The 20231-nt window shown below is 43.5% G+C and overlaps 1 protein-coding gene across 2 annotated transcripts in view; it reads left to right on the forward strand.

Annotated features, from left to right (window-relative positions):
- Nucleotides 1-321: 321 nt before the first annotated feature.
- Nucleotides 322-20231, forward strand: part of efr3a (EFR3 homolog A (S. cerevisiae)) — a 153624-nt gene continuing 133714 nt past the window's right edge. The window contains exons 1-2 of one of the 2 annotated variants that reach the window (XM_028593429.1): nucleotides 322-413; nucleotides 732-836. In XM_028593429.1, the coding sequence (XP_028449230.1) occupies nucleotides 827-836 (10 nt within the window). In that variant the 5' untranslated portion in view covers nucleotides 322-413; nucleotides 732-826. Of the gene's footprint in view, nucleotides 414-731; nucleotides 837-17092; nucleotides 17152-20231 lie in introns of those variants that run through there. The other variant, XM_028593428.1, reaches the window with a different exon arrangement.

The following is a 20231-nucleotide window of genomic DNA, read 5'->3' on the forward strand; positions in this document are numbered from 1 at the left end:
CATAAGTGTTGTCTTTTCCTGGTTTTAAAGGCTGCATTACAGTAAAGTGATGTCATTTTCGGAGCTTACCAGACTGTAACTTCTCCTAGTAATAACCTTCATCTTATACACATTCACATATAGACTACTTTGACACAACTTGCACTAACTAACCCATACATGCTACAGTATAACCAACCGAAGTCTATGGTCGGACTGCACACCTTGCAGCAGGCAGGCAGCTATAATTAGCTCTCTGGGCTCCTCCATGGGCTCTGAACGCTGGAGCCGAGCGGGGGAGTTGGGGGGGGGCTGCTCGTGCTGCAGCAAGCAGAAGCACACACTTCCGTGTTGTCTGTCACCGTAAAGCAGGAAGCACTGTAGTAATGTGTAGGAGGTTATCTGGCCAGCTTGCTGTTTAACGTTACCTACAGGTATGTTGTCCCGGTTAAACCCCATGAAATGTCTCCTTTTATGTCTCCGTCTGTGTGTGTGTGTTTTCCTCGTGAACCCGAGTTTTGACGTTACTCAGACGTTAAGTTAGCTTCTGCGGCTAATTCCTGTGGACATTTCAGTGTTGACAGGCTTGTTACTGTCTATGGTAGTCACAGCGGACAGCTTATTTTAGCGCGTTAATGGTCAGAGGCGCTTCATGTGTCTTTATTTTTCTGACTTAAAGCGGCTGTTAACAGTGTCGGGTGAACTCACACACGGGTGCGTTTGACGTTAACGGGTTGTCATTCCGGTGCCAGGTGAAGTGAGAGAGAAGAAGCTACATGGAGGCTAACTAACACAGGACCAATCGTTGCTCGGCAAAACAGAGGAACTGCGGTACATTAGCACCAGGATGCCAGCCGGTAAGCTGTGTGTGTGTGACAGTGACAAAGTGTGTGTGACAGTGACAGTGTGTGTGTGACAGTGTGTGTGTGACAGTATGTGTGACAGTGTGTGTGACAGTGCGTGTGTTGACAAGTTGGAAAAACAACCCTACAACTGCATGTATCTGTCACAGTTTCGCCTAATTCCTGTATAACAGACACCAGTTGAAGTTGAAAGTGACAGTGATGCGTTCACTGTCACCGCTTGTGTGTGGCATTTGAAGGCTTCTGCTGTTGTCTCTGTATCACCTGCTGTCCTGCTACTAGGGCTGCTCCCTCTTAGTCGATTAGTCGACTAATCGGTAGTTTTGGTCTTAGTCAACTTAGATTTCTTTAGTCCATTAGTCATGTTTGATGCTTTTTTTTTCATGGTGAATGACTTATTTCCAAGAAACGTACAAGCACATCTCTGGTAAACACAAGAATTAAAGTAGTGCTTTTGCACGACTCTTTTGCAGAAAAACTCAGATGTACAGATCTGTCGATTAAATCAACTAATCGATTAGTCGATACAATTGAATGAGTGTTAGTCGACTAAGAATTTCTTCAATCGAGCACAGCCCTACCTGCTACTAATGTATAGATTGATCTTTTAAAAACAAACACGCCTCAGCTTTTGGCTTGCTGCGCTTATGGTGGCAATGTTGATCCAGACTATAGACCAGCGTAGATAGAGAGAACAGGTGAAATGTACTTGGCTGGCACAGTAGGAGGAATGGGCAGGGTTGTAAATATTTATAAACTGTGGGAGTTAGCATGGCTTACAGCAGGAAGTTGTGAATTGTATAACTTCTTATCAGGAACATGATATGGCAGTGCAGCCAATCAGAACGCCTTCCTCTCTGCTTCTGGTGTTTGACTGCAGATATACACAAACATATACATTTATATAAATGACATACATCTTAAACTACATATACATTTATATAAATGACATACATCTTGAACTAGAGGTCAGTTATTTCCCCTTTCTTACATTACCTCGACATTGAAGAGTCTTGTGATTTCACAGGTCAAAGTTCACTCAGACCGGATTTGTGGTAAGATCAGTTTGAGGCCAGAGGTGAAAGGGCCTCACTTAATCATTTAAATGAGAGGGAAGCTATTTTGGGTGTAAACACATCTGAATACAGGTGCAAATATCGTGTAATAGGGGTGTGAATTTTCACTGCTGTCACGATAAACCTGTAAAGTGTAGAAACGTGTTACAGTCGCCTGATGAGTGTGTGTTCAGGAGCTCGTTTTGTGTTTTATATTTAGTGTGACTTAGTGGGATTGAAGTTCCTTTTTATAAACTTATTTTTCCATGAAAACCAAAAATGTAATCCTCCAAGGCTTTTGAAACGCTAATCTTTGCAACAGCTAGCAACTGATGCTGCATTTCTTTTTTTTTTGGAACAGCCAAATCATCCGGTGAATAAGGCTGGCTATCGTTTCAATATTTCCGATGCTTTTACCGAATGGCAGTACCGTGACTTTGATACCCGCTCCTGAACGATACTTTTTATGAAATCCATTTTACCAAAAAAAGAAATAACATTACACATTCTCTGTGTGACGTGTCTCTATGACGTGTAACGTTAAGACAGCCAATCACACACATTATTAGATCTTGGTAGAAGCATGCTGCGTTCTTATTCGCTCACAGACGCTAAAGAGGTTTAATCCTTAGGTATTGAACTTTGGTATTCAACGATGAGGCATTTTTCCATACTCGATACTAAAGAGCCGATTTGGTCGGTGCCTAAAAAGTAGCGACTTCGGTACCCAGTGCTACCGCTGAACACTTGACTATTCATGGCTTCGGAGCGGCTGTTGACATTCTGCATGTGCTGCAGCTTGACTGACCTTTTTATTTTAATCCTTAACGTACACACAGCCAGTGTAAGGCCCTGACTACGACCTGTGCTCAGGCTTAAAAGACTTACTGGAATACCTGATTCTTCACAGTTCAGGGAATTCTTGGAATACAGATATTGTTAGATTTGGGAAGGTGTTTTCCTGAGAGGGGAACATCCGTGGGTTGGATTCTCTTTTTGTAGTCTCTGTGAGGGAATTCACTTGTTGAGGAGTGCAAGTGACCCACTAGGAGGGGTGGGGGCTAGAAAATGGTGCGACTGAACAAAGTGACGAGTTCAGAGCTGACACAATTAATGGATTAGTCAATCGACCGTATTAAAAATGCCAAAGTTACTGAGTCTCAGCCTCTCAGATATAGATGGAGGAGGTGATGCTTTTGGTCCTCCATGATAGTTGACCCTCCTGATGTCCTCAGGTCAAATTTGACCCTTTTTTGAAAAATTTTCTATATCAGAAACGTGGGTTTCAATTTTATATATCATTTAAAAAAAAAAAAAAAAAATGTATGAAAGAAAGTTGAAAAAAAAGTGACAAATGTCAGAAATAGCTTCAAAAACAAACAACAAGTCCCATAAAAATGTACCACAAAAAAAGTGCAGAAAAGTAAAGACAAAAACATCGGAAAAAGTGGCAAAAATGGGGAAAAAACGTCGGGGAAATGTGACTAAATATTGTCGAAAAAAGTGATAAAACCATCGGGACCAAAACGTAAAAACAAAGTTGCATAGTCGACGGGAAGACAACACGAGGGTTAACTGAATATTTCAGACAGAACAAGACATTTGATAAAATGTACCTTGTGCCGAAGCTCTAACGGGATATTTTATAGACGGATATATCATAATAAAAAACACCCCTTGACGAGTTTGCTGTAACGCTCGATAGTTACCACATAGCACTTAATATGGACCGTATGATCAAAGTCCCATTGATCTTGTGCAGCAGGCTGTAAACTGCTCCAGGTAATTTAATGTCCACAAACAGCCGCCCGTAGAAAGATTAGTCCCATGAAGTGCTTCTGCCTCAGGGATTCCTGTCCGACAGACGTTTTTTTTTTTTTGTCTGTCTGCTGTGGAGGTTTAGCTTTAATTTTTCATTTTTTTTTTTTCCAATAATTCAACATTTTGAATCCCCCATTGTGTCGCACCCTCTGTAGCTTTGTCAGCTGTGAATACAGCCGCTTTATTACAGATCCTCTTAATACAATGCAGCATGAGACGTACTCTAACAATCACACGTGTTTTAAATCCTGCGATTCCCTAAGCCTCCTCCGTCGCCGTTTTTTCATTCCCCTATCGTCCTGACTTTGTCCCCGCTAATCTCGATCACACGCCTTGTGGAGCGTAGTGTAAATTAAGGAGATACGAGACTTTGGGAACGCCTGTGCGCTGTCATGTCTGACAGTGTTTTCTATTTTGGGAAAGTTGGACTTTGGGTGCCCTTCTTCTTCTTCTTCTCCTCCTCCAGCAGCAGCTGCTCTGGCAGGTAACCAGCTGCCGTTTACTGGAGAGCCATTCTCTCCAAAAAAAAAAAAAAAAAAAAACCCCACTTGGCTGCTGAGACAGACAAAGTAGGATGAGAAAAGCAGAATCTCTGAGGCCCCAGAAGTGTGATGTGGCGGTGCAGGAGGGTGAGAAGTTGGGGGTGGTGTTTCAGACTGCTGATGTGTCTGGTTGTTGGCGTTTTTCGCTGCAGGCGTCGTCTGCCGCCCACGTGGGCCTCGTGTCTGTAATCACTCCCAGTGGTGAACTTCAGCAGTAATTAGGGCTGGGCATCATCTCAAACAGTGGTACCTACACTGGTTATGAGTATAAGAAGTTAAAGTGCTCATATTATGCTCCTTTTCATAATTGTATTTAGAGGTTCTATCAGAATAGGTTTACGTGGTTTAATTTACACCACCAATTTACATACAAAAAGGATTGAATACAGGTATCGTTTGACTGGCGAAGTTTCCATATAACCTGGCGCTGGGTTATTCCGGTCGATACCTTTTTTAATTTATCACCTACTGCTACCCAGCCCTAGCAGTAATCCATAACGGATTGGTTTAGCCCTAATTCGGGGGAATGTAGAAGTCCAAGGGCCTATTTTAACAATCCAAGCGCACGGCCTGAAGCGCCTGGCGCAGGTGTGTTTAGGGCGTGTCCAAATCCACTTTTGCTAGTTTGACGGCAGAAAAAAGGGTCCGTGTGTGCCGGGCGCCTGGTCCTAAAGGGTTGTACTTAGTGTCTTCATTAATCAGAGGTGTGTTTTGGGCGTAACACGCAATCAACCAATCAGAGATCATCTCCCATTCCCTTTAAAAGCCAGGCACGGTTGGACCTTGGAGCATTGCTGTTATGATGGAGGATTTGCAACGTAATATTTTTATTTGTAATCTTGTGTGTGTGTGTGCGCTGCTGTGCGTCCCTGTGTGTGTAACAAGTATAGTGTGCGCTCGCTGTGCACGAGCCTAGGAGCATTTTACTAATGCTCTGTTAAAATAACAATGAAATGCTGCGTTATTGACTTTAGACCAGGTTTTTGTTGGTCAATGGCGTGATCACTTCCCGCTGCCTCAAGATAGCAAAACGCCCAGAATGCACCTGAACACACCACCCTGTAAGACCAGCACACCCAGAATGCACCTGAACACACCTCCCTGTAAGACCAGCACGCCCAGAATGTACCTCAACACACCTCCCTGTAAGACCAGCACGCCCAGAATGCACCTGAACACACCTCCCTGTAAGACCAGCACACCCAGAATGCACCTGAACACACCTCCCTGTAAGACCAGCACGCCCAGAATGCACCTGAACACACCTCCCTGTAAGACCAGCACACCCAGAATGCACCTGAACACACCTCCCTGTAAGACCAGCACGCCCAGAATGCACCTGAACACACCTCCCTGTAAGACCAGCACGCCCAGAATGCACCTGAACACACCTCCCTGTAAGACCAGCACGCCCAGAATGCACCTGAACACACCTCCCTGTAAGACCAGCACGCCCATAGGTGCAAAGATGGGCGCAGGTGCATTTGCTATTTAAACGGCGCGGGCACTGGACGGGAAATTGACAACTGGTCTTAAACTAGCAAAGACACTTGAGTTGGGCTTTGCGCTGCGTTGGGTGCAAGATAGGACCCTAATGTCCTTTTCGTTCATCTTTCTTCACCCAAAAGTTGAGACTGAAAATGTATTCTTAGTCTCGAAGACACAATAAATATAAAAGATTCTCAGAGAACTTTACTGCTGTAAATTGTTAAAGCAAGAAGCAACCCTCAGATATGTTTTATAATGCACCAGGTTAATGTTTACTTTAGCAACTGACATCCAAAAAGTTAGTTTAAAGTACTTTTCACTTCTTCATCCATAGGGAAAAGGCAGATATTAAAAGATCCATATCTGGATTTTATGAAGGAATATTAAATCACTCAAAACAGCCCTAGCCGACGCACTCATGTAGTAGAATGGAAATAGGACAAATTCTGTTTTAGGCTCAACGCTGAATTCAGTAGATTTCAGTTATAGTTGCTAATTGTATCTGTATGTGTGTGTTGGACAAACGAAATGAACACATGGTGTCTCATCCCACAGAGACCGAAAGGAGACAGACCCGCGTTGATTTGTCTGAGTGCTGCGCGTGGCGCCGCTGCTATTAATAATCGACACTGATTTCCTCCGCGTGTGCACGCTGCTCCATTTCCTAACTCACTCCTGGGTCTGTTGTGGTCTGGAGACTCTCATTATCCTCCAAGTGCTAACCACTTCAATTAAGTCATTATGTAGGACAAACCCGCTGCCGTCGCCCTCGCTGCTGCCGCTGCTCTTTTTTAGCCCGAATGGAGAGTCAGATAACAACGTGGTTGGATCTTTTTAGAGATAAATGGATGGATGAAAGGATGCCTGCTGGGAAATCCTTTTCTTAAACTTTTCCCATTATGGTGTTATTGGAGGCCTTCCTGTTTTCCTGTTTACCTCATTTCGCAGAACAGCTGTATGATTAACTGGCAGTTAAAGGGACACTTATTGGAACTTATTGTTCAAGAATAATTGCTATAAGAAATGCTATGACGTTAAAAATGAACATTAAGTTATACATTGGACGCACAGATCTTCATTCTGTCCTCCTTTTCCACTTCCCTCCAACATCGTGAATCGTATCGCAATCGCAACATCAGTCAAAAATAATCGCAATTTGACATTCTCCTCATGTGTTGGATTTGCAGCTTGTTGTCCATGTGTCTAAACGGATCTGGACCACCTGCCGCGGCGCTTCTCCGTGCGTTCAAATCTTAAAAACTGTGTCCGATGATGCATCTGTATCCCAGGTGCAACGGGAGTATTTGGGATGCAGAAGGCATCAAAGCCAGCTGGGCGTTTTCTGATGCTCTGAGGTCGGTTCCTCCCTCCGTTTGTCGGCTGTGATGTGAATGCATAGCGGAAGACGGTTTGTTCAGCAAAGGGAGGATTTGTCCTAAATATAACTTCAAAGGAGACTTGCCTCCCCTCTGTTTTCCCTCCGCCAGTCGCGTCTTCTTTGCAGAGAGGGGAAGCTTTTATCTTTTGTGTGCTCGTTGTGTGACGCCCGGCTTTATAGCACTTTGTGGAGGATTTTACTGTTTTCCTCCGGCCCCGTTTGGCAGTCGGATGCTTGCTTGTGTCTTTATCAACACCAGACAGGTGTCGGCACGGAGATGCAGTGAAGCAGAACAGCACCAGGATGTTAAATTACAGGTTTACTTCAGTCAATACCTTCATGCTTTTCACTTCGATACTTCAAATTACTACATTTTAGAGTTGAAAAAAAACAAGCCTTCATGTGCAGGTTACAGACAGAAGTATTTTATGCAAATGACGATGTACTGAATCGGAGGAACCGAATGAAAATGGGAAACTTTGATGTTGAAACAGAACAAGCTTTTTGTCTCGTTGAATGACAAGACTTTATAGGAACAAGAGTGTCTCAAATAATATGCTCATGTGAGTCATGTTTTCAGTGCTTTTTGTAGTTCTAACAGCATTTTAAAATGACAAAAACATTGCTGAAATATTTCAATAAGAAACATCTTGATGTTGTCGGAAATATCAATGTTTTAAACTGGTAAAGGAAACGCAAATCAGCGGCGCGTGGTTTGTAGGCCTGCACGATAAATCGTTTTAAAATAGCGATCTCGATTCACCACTGTTCACAATTTAATTTTTATAAGACATGTTCAGGGAGTTCAGATAGAGCCTGTATCAGGGCCATATTTAGTTCAGTGTGTTATATGTCACTATTTTTGGTAGCTTACTGAACTTAAATGGCCAGTATGTACTTTATTTTCTTTATTCATAGAAGCCTCTATGTTTACAGGCTTGTGGTGATGCACAATGTGCTATAGGTGCCAAAAAAAAAGCTATGTTTGGTACTGCCAACTTGTTTTGTTTTGTCATGGTTCATGTGTGCGATAAACATTATGCTTCGTGAGAAAGACATCGTGGCAGAGAATCGTGATATCAATTTTAAGCAAAAAAATCGTGATTCATATTTTTCCCCGAATCGTGCAGGCTTAGTGGTTTGGCTTGGTATTACGAAACAATCCGATCAAGATTGTTATGTGGTTTTGCGTCCAGGGCTTTAAGTTGACACCCTCTAACCCGCCAAATGCCGGTAAAAATGTACCTTGGCGGGTAACATTGTAATGAAAGGAGCAAACAACACAGTGTCCTACGTACTTCCGCTCAATTTTCATTTTCCTTCAGTACATAGTCTGGGTTTGCGGTATATTGTTGGGTTTTCTCCGGTCAAATCTTTGGCGGTCCAATCAGTGAACAGAGGGAGTGGCTGAGAACGATGATGTTGAGGTTGTGCGCTAGTTTGAGTTGTAGTTCCGTAATGGCGGCGGAGAAAGATGTGAGCGAAGCCATACGGTCCGTTGTGGCAACGCTGCCGAATATCCAGAAGTTAAAGCCCGAGCAAGACCAATCTTTGCCGAGTTGTGTTGGTGGCCATGATGTTGTGGTCCTCCTCCCCACAGGGTTTGGGAACAGTTTGATTTTCCATCTCGCTCCGTTAGGGATGAAGGAGTTGGCTATCGCTAGCAATGCTAAGCCGGTGTCACGACCAAACGTTAGATCCAGAGTGGCTCTGGGCAGATCCAGTAGTTTTTAACTTCAACAGAGTACCCGCCTTCAAGGAAGTTAACACTTGTCAATGGAGAGAGGCCAGACTCTCTGGACAAATGAAATGGACCAGAGTCTGGTAGGACCAGGCTAATGTACCAGAGTCTGGTAGGACCAGGCTAATGTACCAGAGTCTGGTAGGACCAGAGTCTGGTAGGACCAGAGTCTGGTAGGACCAGGCTAGTGTACCAATTTCAATTTCAATTTTATTTATAGTATCAAATCATAACAAGAGTTATCTCGAGACACTTTACAGATAGAGTAGGTCTAGACCACACTCTATAATTTACAAAGCCCCAACAATTCCAACAATTACAGTAATTCCCTCAAGAGCAAGCAGTGCGACAGTGGCGAGGAAAAACTCCCTCTTGGGAAGAAACCTCGGACAGACCCAGGCTCTTGGTAGGCGGTGTCTGACGGGCCGGTTGGGGGTGTGATGAACAGTGGCGATAATAGTCACATTAATAATGGAACAGTGACTGGATGTAGCGGGGAGCTGCAGGGTTCAGCAGGAAGCAGCATGACATTGCAGGGCATCGCTGAGCTCGGCAGGGAGTGCAGCAGGACAACGGCGACAGCTGGAACCAGGATCTTGGTGCCAACGTTCTCCAAGGAAATACGCTGGGGGGAAAAAACACAAGGACTCCGGGGAGTAAACTCCCCAGAAGCTAGGATTAGTAACAAGCATTTCTGGGACTGGATACACACAAATGGTAATAGTAAAAGTAAATAGTAAATAGAAAATAGAAAGGGAGAGGAGAGAGCAGCTCAGTGTGTCAGAGGAAGGAAGTCCCCCGGCAGTCTAGAACTATAACAGCGTAACTATAACAGCGTAACTAAGAGAGACAGGTCATAAGGAGAGGTAGCTTTTTCGGGCTTAGAACTGTCCCCCTGCCGGATCGGGCTTGGCTGGCCTGTCTCCCTCTACTTTGTTATGTATTATTAATCTAACAATTATGAAGAGAAGCAGGTGGGCCAGTTAGGTGAACACTGCAACTCCTCTCTCCCTAACTATAAGCTTTATCAAATAGAAGAGTTTTAAGTTCATTCTTGAAAGCGATTACAGTGTCTGCCCCCCGAACCCAGATCGGGAGCTGGTTCCATAAGAGAGGAGCCTGGTAGCTGAAGGCTCTGGCTCCCATTCTACTTTTAGAGACTCTAGGTACCACCAGTAACTCTGCATTCTGGGAGCGCAGTGCTCTAGTGGGACAATAAGGTATTAGGAGCTCTTCTAGATATGATGGTGCTAGACCATTTAGAGCTTTGTAGGTCAAGAGAAGGATTTTAAACTCAATCCTGGATTCAACAGGAAGCCAGTGCAGAGAAGCTAAAACAGGAGAAATATGATCTCTTTTCTTAGTTCTTGTGAGAACACGCGCTGCAGCATTCTGGATCAGCTGGAGAGTCTTAAGGGACTTATTTGAGCAACCTGACAGTAGGGAATTACAATAGTCCAGCCTAGAAGTAACGAATGCATGGACTAGTTTTTCAGCGTCGTTTTGAGACAGGATATTCCTAATTTTAGCAATGTTACGAAGATGAAAAAAGGCTGTTCTTGAGGTTTGTTTTAGATTGGCATTAAAGGATATATCCTGATCAAAAATAACTCCTAAATTTCTGACAGTAGTGCTGGGGGCCAGGACAACACAATCCAGAGTAGCTATATCTTTAGATAATGAAGTTCTGAGGTGTTTAGGTCCCAGCACAATAACTTCAGTTTTGTTAGGGTTTAACATCAGAAAATTATAGGTCATCCAGGATTTTATATCTTTAATGCACGCTTGAAATTTTGCTAGCTGACTGGTTTCGTCTGGTTTTCGTCTGACCAGAGTCTGGAAAGACCAGGCTAATGGACCAGAATCTGGTAGGACAAAGAAATTTTGCCGCCACGAAATTTGGGCTGTTTAGTGTCTGTTTGGCTTGGAAATAAAATCTTTATCTGGCATCTATCATAGTCTCATAGTACTGATCCTACATTTCCCATGAAAACCATGTTGTGATATGTCGTACAACCGTTGGCTACATGTCTATGGATGAAATGAAGTAGTTAAGTTATTCAAATTTATTGAAATTAGTAGAAATTTTGCTAGTGGAAAATGTGATTGGCTGGTAAATTGAAAAATGTTAGCTGGTGATTAAAATTTTTTTTTAATTTAAAGTTGGGATGCACGATGTGCATATATTGAAAATCACAATATATTTCCTGCGATAAATATACGGAGATTAAAGTGTTCTCAGTTCTGCTGATTGAACAAATTGAACATTGAATTATAAAAAAAAAAGTGACTGTTACATTTTCAAATGCAGTTTTTTGCTGACATTTTCTTTCAACTAACACAAACAAATCTCTTGAGTATCTTCCGCGACATGTCGCAGCCTTTCGCGGTATCTGTGTTGTACCAGTTAATATCGCCATGACGATTAAAAAAAAGCCCTGACATATTGTGCATCCCTAATTTAAAGCCCTGTTTGCGTCCCATCAGCTCCTGGCTGGACCTCTGAGAGTTGATCATGAAAAGCAGTTTGAAGCGCTCGGAGAACAAAGTGACACGAAGCAGGAGTTCAGTTCACAATGTTCTCAAGATTTAATGAGAACAGTCTCCACTCGCATAGATGACGTTGGAGTAGATAGATAAGAAAGAGGCACCGTAGGATGGGAGGATTGGTTCAAGGTAGGTTTACGCAGATAAATCTTGAGGAAGGAAACCAGTGCAACAGTTAATGATACCTATAAAATCCGGCACGCGAGGCTGTCTTTACTAAATGGAAATGCAGCCGATCCTCTGCGCTGCCAAACGTGCCAATGGATAAACCCTACCAGTCGAAATAATAGGTTAGTGACTTACTGTGAAGGACTTTTTGGACTGAAGTTGACATTGAAAGTTCATTCTTGTTTATACAAAAGTAATTTCTTACTCTTTCTCCTCAGCTTTTCAGCTATATTTGGGGATGTGGGTGACATTTAACATGCAGATAGTTATGTACGTGTCAGTTTAACCTGCCTTCCTTCACTCAAGGGAACAGCACGTCCCGAAAAAAAAAATCTCATCCAAACGTAGATCGCAAATCTTCTGCTGTTAATATGAACTTAGTCTCGCATTGCCAGACCTGTCTCCTCAGCGCTGTGGAGTGAAGTCTGGCTACACCACAGATGCATTCTGTGTGCATTTCTTTAAACCAATCGCCTTGGGCGTTTGTTGAAATAGGGCTTATCACGGTCTACCCTAGCTGTAGATAGGTGGGCCAATGCATTTTTTGTCTCAGTGCAAGTAATTAGGTTGTTTTTTTTTGGTCTTTTGTTGGCTCACTTTTACTCACAACATGCTAACCGGCAACATAGGATTCCATTCACTACGCTAAGCTAGCTAGCGGCGTAAAAAATGAGTTGGCCCACCTATGTCCAGCTAGGGGGAGACGGTGATAAGCCCTATTTCAACAAACGGTGGCGTATAATACCGGTATCGGTACTGGTATTGGTTCAGATGCAAAAGGTACCCAACCCTAAACCCAACACAGCGACAAAAGCGAGTAGCTTGCTAGCTAACACAAAGAGAGCGGAAGATGACAGGCTTTATTCTGGAAATTAGCGCTATTGTTGATCCAGACTAATAGAAACTATACAGTATTGCCTGTTTTGTGGTGCAGACTCATACAGTATATACGGATAGGGTGGTACGGTTCACAAAACCCACGGTTCGGTTCGTATCACGGTTTCAGGGTCACGGTTTTTTGGTTCTGTATGGTTGTTGTTATTTTTTCTTTTAATCTTTAACACTCCAGAATATACTTCAGCATACGGTATATAGCTAAAAATAGCATATTGAATGCATGTTGCACAATACATGCACACAGTGGCAGTTCTATATATTGTTTCATTTCATTTCATCATTTCATAGGTAACGTGAAATCCAAAATGTTCGACACTGGCGCATCCTCCAACTCCGGGCAGCCTTCCTTATCTCTCCCACTTGACATTTCTGCATGTGACGTGACGTGACCTGCAGCGGCAGCAGCACCCCACTCCACTTGAGGAGCGGTCGGCTCGGTGTCTCTCAAAATCTGCCGAAAATCTTTTAAACTGACCTTTGTCGATCTGAAATGAAGACAGATTCAGCAACTGCATGGCCTATTTCTCACTTCAAATGTTTTCAGAAACACGTTTTGGTGAACTATTTTCGTAAATATATTTTCGTCTGTTTTGAAATTCGGGAGCTGCTAGACCCACGTGACACGATCGTCCAATCAGCTGCCATGGATTGCATTCGTCAAACTCATCCTGCTCGTCATTTCCAGTAAGTGTTTTAACATAGTCGACAGTGGGCACTACGGCAGTAAACGGTTAGCGCACGTTAGCAGTGTACTGACGAACCGTGCGGCACACACGCTCCGAACCGAGACTAGCGAACGGAGACTAGCGAACGGAGTGGTTCGGATGTTTTTCCATGAACCGTACCACCCCTAGTATATACTATATGCCAATTTCCCCTTTTCTACTACAGCTACACCTCCCACAATGCCTATATATCATATATCATGTTTTACGTTTCTTTCCCTGCTGCTAAATTGACTTCTTCCGTCTTCGCTCCGACTGTCAGGTCATCCTGTTCCTCTCGTTCAGCTCTCAGTGGATCATGCGCTTTTTGTTTTCAGAGCACATGCGACCGGCACAGTAGCAGCCCAGGCGCTTGCTGGGCGATCCCCTCCGGCCCCGCGGCCTGTCCTTTTTTGGATGTGAGAGATGCTGTGTTTGTGGAGTCTGTGAGAGAATGTCTGAACACACTGACCCCAAGGTTTCCCTCTTGCGTAACCAGAACGGTTTCATTGCCACAAAAGGTACACTTATGTGGAAATTGCCTTTTTAGTTAAAGGTCCAATATGTAATATTTATACTGTAATAAATCCAAAAATGACACCAATGCCACATCAGATATTAAGGAAACATGTTAAAATGAAATACTATCTTTTCTGACAACAATGCTAATGTAAGTATTTTTTCTTTTTGAAATTTACATTCCGTGGCGGAATTTATGTTTATGTTTTGATCTGTGTGTTGTTATCAACGGCCCAGTTTGACAGGCAGGCCGGGTTGCCAGATATACCTGTAAAAAAACGTAAACGTAAACCCAGCGCGCTACAGCTGTAACGGTAGTAAAGCCATGAAAGCAGCACACAAACAAACAGGATCAATGGAGATAGATTCTACATGACATAAAAAAAGAAAACAGCATGTTTCTAACAGTTGCGTGACCAGAGACGTAACAACCCCCTGGTAAATATTGGAGATGTATTTGAAAGATGGAGACAGCTTAGAGCCCAAAAGGACGCAGAGTTGGCTTATTTTCTCCTGAACAGGTAAGCATTAGCTTCAGGCTAATTTATCACAGTTACTAGGGACGGGCATTTTTTGTCATTTCAACATTTGTGTTCTCACATTGAATTATATAGCTAGAGTAACCGAGTTGGTTACTCGCAAAAACAATTGAGACATAGCCAGTAAAGTGATCCCGACTGGTCCTGGCTAACGCCGCCATGCTACCCCTGCTAACTGTTAACGTTACTGGGAGGATCAGGCATGCAGCCCATGGCTGTTTACAGCCTGTAGCCTCTTCAGCGGCTGGAGCCGACAACGGTGAGTTATTTTAAGCCACGAGAGGGGGGCTGTAAATCGGAAAGAGAGGACTGTGAGTTTGCAGTGTGTTTAGCGATTGTTGCCGTAATTCTAAGCCAATCAACAGTGTCGGCAAGGTAGTGGTATTTTTAGCGTTTCGTATTGTAATTCTGAGCCAAGGAAGTGTGCCTGACTGGCGTGTGGAGAGGACAGTGAGGTTGTTGTATTTTTAGCGGTTCATACTGTCATTTTAAGCCGAAAAAGTGTGTCTGTCAGTTGGTTACAGAGCTCCGCGTGAGCACGGGCTTTTATGACTGTCAATATAGCCAGCATCTACCGTTAGCTACTCGGCTGTGCTGTGGAGTAATGTCTGGCTATGTGAGACTAGCATCTAACGTTAGCTACTCGGCTGTGCTGTGGAGTAATGTCTGGCTATGTGAGACTAGCATCTAACGTTAGCTACTCCGCTGTGCTGTGGAGTAATGTCTGGCTATGTGAGACTAGCATCTAACGTTAGCTACTCCGCTGTGCTGTGGAGTAATGTCTGGCTATGTGAGACTAGCATCTAACGTTAGCTACTCCGCTGTGCTGTGGAGTAATGTCTGGCTATGTGAGACTAGCATCTAACGTTAGCTACTCCGCTGTGCTGTGGAGTAATGTCTGGCTATGTGAGAAAAGCATCTAGCAACATTGTTGTGAATGCTGCGGTCTCAGCCTGGCAACCCCCCTGAACTTCGAGTCTGGGCAGGAGGGGGCGGGGGAAACGACTCTCCAGTATTTTGAATTGGTAGTGCAGTAACTATTTTAACTGCTAGCTGCCAGTATTACATACAATATTACATATTGCACCTTTTAAGGGAGAATACGTAAACAAACATATTAAACATGAAATGCACAATAAATACAGAAGAACAAATAGTATACATACAAAATAACTGTTGCGTAAGAAAAAAGGAGGCTGAAAGGGTTGAGTGCAGAATTTGCAAAGAATATATAGTATATGCAATGTCCAAGATGAAATTGAGTGCAAGTGTAGTGACTAGGGGTTGCGGGGGGGGGGTGTTCAGAGTCAGTGTAAGTGGGGGTCCAGGGCCTTGGTGGTGAGGCTGACTGCTGAGGGGAACAAAGTCATTTCTTTCTCCATTTATTGTATAATTTTATCAATCAGTCAAACAGACTTTATTTATACAGCACTTTTATATAGCACAAAGTGCTTGACACACACACACACACACACACACACACACACACACACACTCCCTCTCACAGCAGCAAGCACCTGCCTTCTTTTTTAAATGTTGTCATTTTCCAGAAATATCCTCCCTTCAATAAAGCTGTAATTACTTTTTGATAAATATCCTCAATTTTCAAAACCACTTATAAAAAATGTCCTGGCGTAGAAAAAATATCAAGTTTCCAAAAATGTGTCCTTCTACACTCTTCAAAATCATCCTCACGCTCCACAATTCTTTGCGGTTTCCAAAATGTAAAAAAAGAAAAAACTTGATAAATAGTTAACTACTCCATGAATTTTTCGTGATTGCTGACATTTCGGAGTTCATTACCCCCAATTCATCATGAATTGATTGTCCTCTCCTTCCCAAAATGTCCTCGCTTTTAAAAACAAAACCAAACAAAAGTCCTAATTTTCTCTAAATGCCCTGACTTTTCCGGCTACTCTGCTACTTTCTTTCAAAAGATGTGCTCATGCCCTAGGTCTAAAACTAAAACCTGCTCGTCACAAAGCTAGAAGCTCAAGCATGCACACACACACACACACACACACACTGTTACACAACCACAGAGGCCCACACACTCTTGCACGGATGCAAATAGCCGCTGCACGCACAAGCGCACATTTTTAAATGCTAAATTCCTTCAACAGCAGTCCCTCTCTCAGTAAATCTGCATAATTACACTCCAATCAGGATGATTAAAACACCGTCAGACCCAACACACACACACACACACACACACACACACACTCACACAAACCCAGTCCCAAGAAACAGTGATGTGTGTGCGTGCATTTGTGTGTGTGTGTCTATGTATCTGCATTTGTTTGGGTGTGTGTGTGTGTGTGTGTATCTGCATTTGTGTGTGTGTGTGAGTATCTGCATTTGTCTGTGTGTGTGTGTGTATCTGCATTTGTTTGTGTGTGTGTTTGTGTGCCTCTGTTTATCTGCATTTGTCTGTGTGTGTGTTTCTGTGTATCTGCATTTGTGTGTGTGTGTGTGTGTGTGTGTGTGTGTGTGTGTGTGTCTGTGTATCTGCATTTGTTTGTGTATGTCTGCATTTGTGTCTGTGTGTGTGCTTTTGTGTATCTGCATTTGTTTGGGTGGGTGGGTGTGTGTGTGTGTGTGTGTGTGTGTGTTTCCCATTGTCTCTCAGGAGAATCGGTACAGAGAGGTTTTGAGTGTTTTTAGCTTAGCTTCCACTGCAGAACTGCTGCTGCTTTCGGCGAGGGGAAACACAAACACTGCAAGGTCAGGAATGACAGTCGGTGTATGAGCGGGAGGGAGAGAGAGAGAGAGAGAGGGAGTTGAAACACACACACATAGAGAGAGAGAGAGAGAGAGAGAGAGAGAGAGAGACTGAGAAGTCGAGGTCCACCTGGCAGGCCATCCTCCTCTTCGCCTCCAACAAGATGGATTCAGAGAACAACGAGTCGGGTAGGGGGCAGCTTTATAATTTGTTCCTTGCCTGTTTTGTGTGTGTGTGTGTGTGTGTGTGTGACAGTGACAGAGTAAGGGATGCTAACGGAGTCACGGTCTGTGTCTTGGTGAACAAGCCTGCACGGCAGCAGTGGCCATTGATCTGCTCTGTATCTGAACCGGCGAAGCTCACTCGCCCCCCCCCCTCCTCCTCCCCCCCTCCCCGACGGTCCAATCAGCTCTCCGGTAATGTCCGACAGACGCACCTGGAGACCAATCTGCGTGGCAGCGAGTGAGGGGGGGAGGGGCCAGCGTGTGATGCTGATGAATCGTAGCTCCGGTTATTGCTTTCATGAATCACAGCAGCTGCTGTTGTGGTACGGGATGACTCACACATCGTAACATTTAAAATGAGCCCAAATTGATATGTTGATACTCAGGGTATTTCATTTATGTATGTGTCTTTAGGATGTATAATGTGAACTATTATTTCAAGAGGTTATTTTTTTTGTATTAAATTTTTTATGAAATCATCCCGGCTGTAAAGACACTGGTGTCCACTGGTCAGTGTGTCTGAAGCCCCTGTGTGTGTGTGTGTGTGTGTGTGTGTATGTCATAATGGCGACATAATCACAGTCTATGCAGATTGGGCTTCGGGTGGGTCTCTTTTTATTTTATTTAGGACGGTCTCGCATACCCAGCTCTGTCTCCACAGCGCTGTGGAATAGGGTCTGGCAACACCATAGGTGCATTCTGGGATAGGAGGGAAAAACTTTGTGGGTTGTTTGCATTTCTTTAAACCAATCCCAATCGTTTTGGGCGGCTCTAAGCTCTTGACTCAGCGACAGCGGCTCTGCTAAATAGTCCCAGGAAGGAACTTGTTTTGGTGGAACATTTGCACCATGGAAAAGAAAACGCTGCATATACAGTAGCGTGAGCTATTTAAATTAGCTGATACATGGTTAAACCTCATTGGCTCTTACCAGCATCTGTGCTAAGCTAGGCTAGATGGAGCCGGTTACCTCCAGGATCTGTGCTAAGCTAGGCTAGATGGAGCTGGTTACCTCCAGGATCTGTGCTAAGCTAGGCTAGATGGAGCCGGTTACCTCCAGGATCTGTGCTAAACTAGGCTAGATGGAGCTGGTTACCTCCAGGATCTGTGCTAAGCTAGGCTAGATGGAGCCGGTTACCTCCAGGATCTGTGCTAAGCTAGGCTAGCGGTGGGTGCGTTAGACAGAGTTAGGACACGCATGGAGATGAGAAGGGTATGTATGGACTCTAACTCTAACTCTGGGGGATACACTGAATAAGACAAAGTCCCAATAATAATAAGTTGGCGTGTTCCTTTTTAAAGACGGTTTCTGAAACATGCACATTTATTTCCAGGTGAACGTTTGAATGGTGCGACTGTAGTCACAGTAACATCATCAACAACCTTCCATACTATTCCATAGTGCGCTCCATACTAGGTCTGCAACTAACCATTCTTTTCATAGTCAATTCTTTTCATTGTCTTGCCGTCGACTGTGCAACTTTGTTTTTTTTTTTTTTATCACTTTTTTCAGCATTTAAGAAAAATAAATTTAAAAAAACAGAACCAGGGCAGCAACTAAAGTTGATTTTCATTTTCATAGTGGATTAATGTGTGGGTTATTTTCTGGATGAATGGATAAATTGTCTGGTCTCTAAAATGTCAGAAAATGGTGAAAAATGTGGATCAGCCCCAAAAAAAGCCCAAGATAACGTCCTCAAATGTCTTGTTTTATCCACAACTCAAAGATATTCAGTTTACTGTCACAGAGGAGAGAAGACACTAGAACAATATTCACATTTAACAAGCTGACATCAGAGAAGTTTGTCGATCGTAATTTTCTCCACTCTGACTGGAAATGTCGAATAAATCAACTGAAACAACAAGCTTGCTAGTCCGGAAGATGACTGAGATTTACACATTTGTAACTCAAACGTTCCTCATCCAGAAACGGAAAAACCTCACAGCAGTGGTCTTCAATGTTTTTTTAAGCCAAGGACCCCTTAACTTAAAGAGAGACGGAGCAGGGACCCCCTACTACTTAGATTGTATGAAATGAAGTTGCATAATAAACTGGGCCTACAATAACGTTTGGGCAGCCTAAAGTATACATACCTGTTTAGAGCATAGAATACTAAGCCAATAAGTATTTGCTGGCATGGTTTTATAAATGTGGCCCAGTGAATATTTAGGATGAACTGTATCTGTGTATGGCTAACTTAGTGACTACCTTACCTATAGGCCAGTAAGCTTATCATGTGTGTTTCTTTTTCACAAATAGGCTGATTTATATTCGCTAAATTTAATTTTTGAAAAAAAAAACATTCAAAGAATAAACAATAATTGTGTGGCCCCCCGCTGCAGTAACTCTGAGGGCCCCGGACTGAAGATCTCTGATTTAGCGTAGTTGTCTGTGCAGGCAGGCTGTCTGTGTGCAGACTGTGTCCACAGGTGAATCTGAGCATGAAGGTGTGTGTGTGTGTGTGTGTGTGTGTGTGTGTGTGTGTGTGTGTGTGTGTGTGTGTGTGTGTGTGTGTGTGTGTGTGTGTGTGTGTGTGTGTGTGTGTGTGTGTGTGTGTTCGGTGGTTAGCGTTTGTCCTTGAGCCTCGGGGCTGGCAGATGTTTGATTGGCGGCAGCGTGGAAGCACCAGAGGTCAGCTGTTGTCTTTCATGCTCAATTAAGTCCCAATCCCAACCAGCCTGCTAGCACGCTGCTTTGCACACACACACACACACACACACACACACACACACACACACACACACACACCTGCAGATGTATGCACAAACAAACTAACTTGACGAATGCACACAGGAACGGCACACATGTCAGAATAGTTGACTGTAAAACATACAGGACTGACCCACACACGCAAACAAGACACACTAACAACCAGCTGACCTCTTTAGATATACACACATACTGCTAATGCAGCATGCATTGCATTCATATTAACCACCTATGTTGCCAGATCAAACAGGTTAATATTGGGGGGTCACCAGAGGCTTCATGATACGATACTTAGCCTACTGTATGTCATGATACTTATGTCACAATACGATAGAA

Source organism: Perca flavescens, chromosome 12 (genome assembly GCF_004354835.1).
Source record: "Perca flavescens isolate YP-PL-M2 chromosome 12, PFLA_1.0, whole genome shotgun sequence".
NCBI lineage: Eukaryota > Metazoa > Chordata > Actinopteri > Perciformes > Percidae > Perca > Perca flavescens.